We start from the raw sequence: 1,887 nt of genomic DNA on the forward strand, positions 1-1,887 counted from the left end.
GCAAACATTGTGTTTATTTTTCAAGGGAATAATTTAAAAGTAACACCAAATCATAAATTCGTGCATATTTATATATTCACTCAATTTATAATTAAAAAAGAAATGAGGTTTGTGGAAAATTAAACAAATGTATGAAAACTTATCTAATTTATGATAATTTGTCAATATTTTTAAGTTTCCGTTTTATACAAATTTTGAGGTTTCCTAAAGCCTATTCAACAAACTAGTGCATCTTATTTTTGAGAGTGTTTCCTAAAACTAATAACTTGATGACTAGTGATATAATTTCTTTAATGCTTACTTAGATGGCTATTTGGAAAATGTGGTGATCAGAACATAAAAGATCGAAAGAAGGAGAAGGAGAACTCGGCATTAAAATTTGAAGATATGATGGGTTTATTTATTGTCATGGCAGCAAGTGCAGCAATTGCAGTTCTCTTTGAAATACTGCGGCAAATTCACATCTACATTCAGACACACTGCAAGGTAACATAAATATTTTTTTAATTCAAAAATTCAGCCAACCTTACATCGAATTACAAATTCATAATTCCCCCGTCAATATATTCATCCGTTGAAACCTTTCCGCTTATCAGCACAACCATTCAAGTATCCATTGTTTCATTAGCATTTTTCTCAGCTTTTAGTTCTTCGCTACACTTTTATCACTTGTTTTTAGAATAACTAGAACATTTTGAAGGGTGACTGATTGGGGAACAAGCACACATGGTCCATGGTCAGCGCAGCATGTCTTCTTCAGTTCTAAAAAAAATTGATCATTGTTTCAATTGATTTGAGAAAATATTTTCTAAATTTTATCGGACTAAAAATGTTTAAAGATTTTTAGTCTATAACCTAATTTTGTGAGAGTCTATCAAGAAATACTTCAGTTAGGGTTACGGATAATCGTTCGATTGGAGAGAAAAAGTAAGAAATACCATACGAGGTGAAGCTCATATAACATTGCAGTTTGTAGAAAAAGAAAATCTTGAACTTTGCTGTGAGCATGCTAATATGTATAGTTTATATAAATCTTGTTTATTTTCTTTCCAAAAAAAAAAAAAAAAAACATTAAAAATGCAATATATATTTTTAATCTTTAATATTTTTCTTTCAGACTAAACCAAACTTTTACCAGAGAGAGGTAAAGGAAAGGGAGTTAGAAATCAACGAGGAAAGATTCTTATAATTTGGTAACTAGACATCTCAGTTGGAACCAATAAAAGCAAACAGTGAAAATTGCTTCAGAAAAACAATAAATATCTCTTCATTTCACCGATGTTATATTTAATATGGTGCAAATATTGATGGAATTAAAAAAACAGATATTCTGTCTGATTCATGTTTGGCTAATAAATATCACTAAGCAGTCTAATGGGGTGAAAATTATATCGCCACTTTCAAAGGTGTAATTACATTGTTTCTTGTCTTTGTGATAAAGTAATAGAATTTTATTTAAAGATTCGCTTCGCTTCTTTTCATTTTTCACGCATCAGTTTTGGGCGCAAGATTAATAAATTTTAACTCTGGTCCTCACCTCAGAATTATATCAAAATTGTTTCAACGGCACGGAGCTTCAAGACTTCTTATATTCTGTGGTATGATACATGAAGAAAAATTGTAAGGAGAGGAGCGAAGATATATTGCATAAATATAAGTTTTGAACTGTCTAAATTAATCTTTCTGAAGAGTTCAGTCAGAAACAAATGATGCAATAGAGAAGAAATCTTTGCGTATATAGGTAGTGAGCATGCATGCATATATACATACATACAAACATACATACATACATACACACACACGTAGACATATATTCATGTAAATGGTTAAATGGTTGATTTTATAAATGAGAGAAAGGGAAATGCATAATAAAGAAAAGCTTTATAT

The 1,887-nt window shown here is 30.0% G+C and overlaps 2 protein-coding genes across 4 annotated transcripts in view; one reads left to right on the top strand and one right to left on the bottom strand.

Moving 5' to 3' along the window:
- LOC106873438 (glutamate receptor ionotropic, kainate 2) overlaps positions 1-1,412 on the top strand; it is a 79,416-nt gene extending 78,004 nt beyond the window's left edge. Inside the window, exons 14-15 of the mRNA XM_014920796.2 lie at positions 306-486; positions 1,118-1,412. Coding sequence (XP_014776282.1) covers positions 306-486; positions 1,118-1,189 — 253 coding nt within the window. The 3' untranslated portion in view covers positions 1,190-1,412. The remainder of the gene's footprint in view (positions 1-305; positions 487-1,117) is intronic.
- The window catches only part of LOC106873448 (uncharacterized), a 37,315-nt gene continuing 35,800 nt past the window's right edge, over positions 373-1,887 (bottom strand). Inside the window, exons 6-7 of one of the 3 annotated variants that reach the window (XR_001409875.2) lie at positions 1,538-1,593; positions 373-762 (exon numbers count right to left, since the gene is read on the bottom strand). The gene's annotated coding sequence lies outside the window, so the exon portion shown is untranslated. Of the gene's footprint in view, positions 1,594-1,887 lie in introns of all 3 variants that reach the window. The other 2 variants (XM_014920820.2, XM_014920807.2) reach the window with 2 other exon arrangements.

Source organism: Octopus bimaculoides, chromosome 6 (assembly GCF_001194135.2).
Source record: "Octopus bimaculoides isolate UCB-OBI-ISO-001 chromosome 6, ASM119413v2, whole genome shotgun sequence".
Lineage (NCBI taxonomy): Eukaryota > Metazoa > Mollusca > Cephalopoda > Octopoda > Octopodidae > Octopus > Octopus bimaculoides.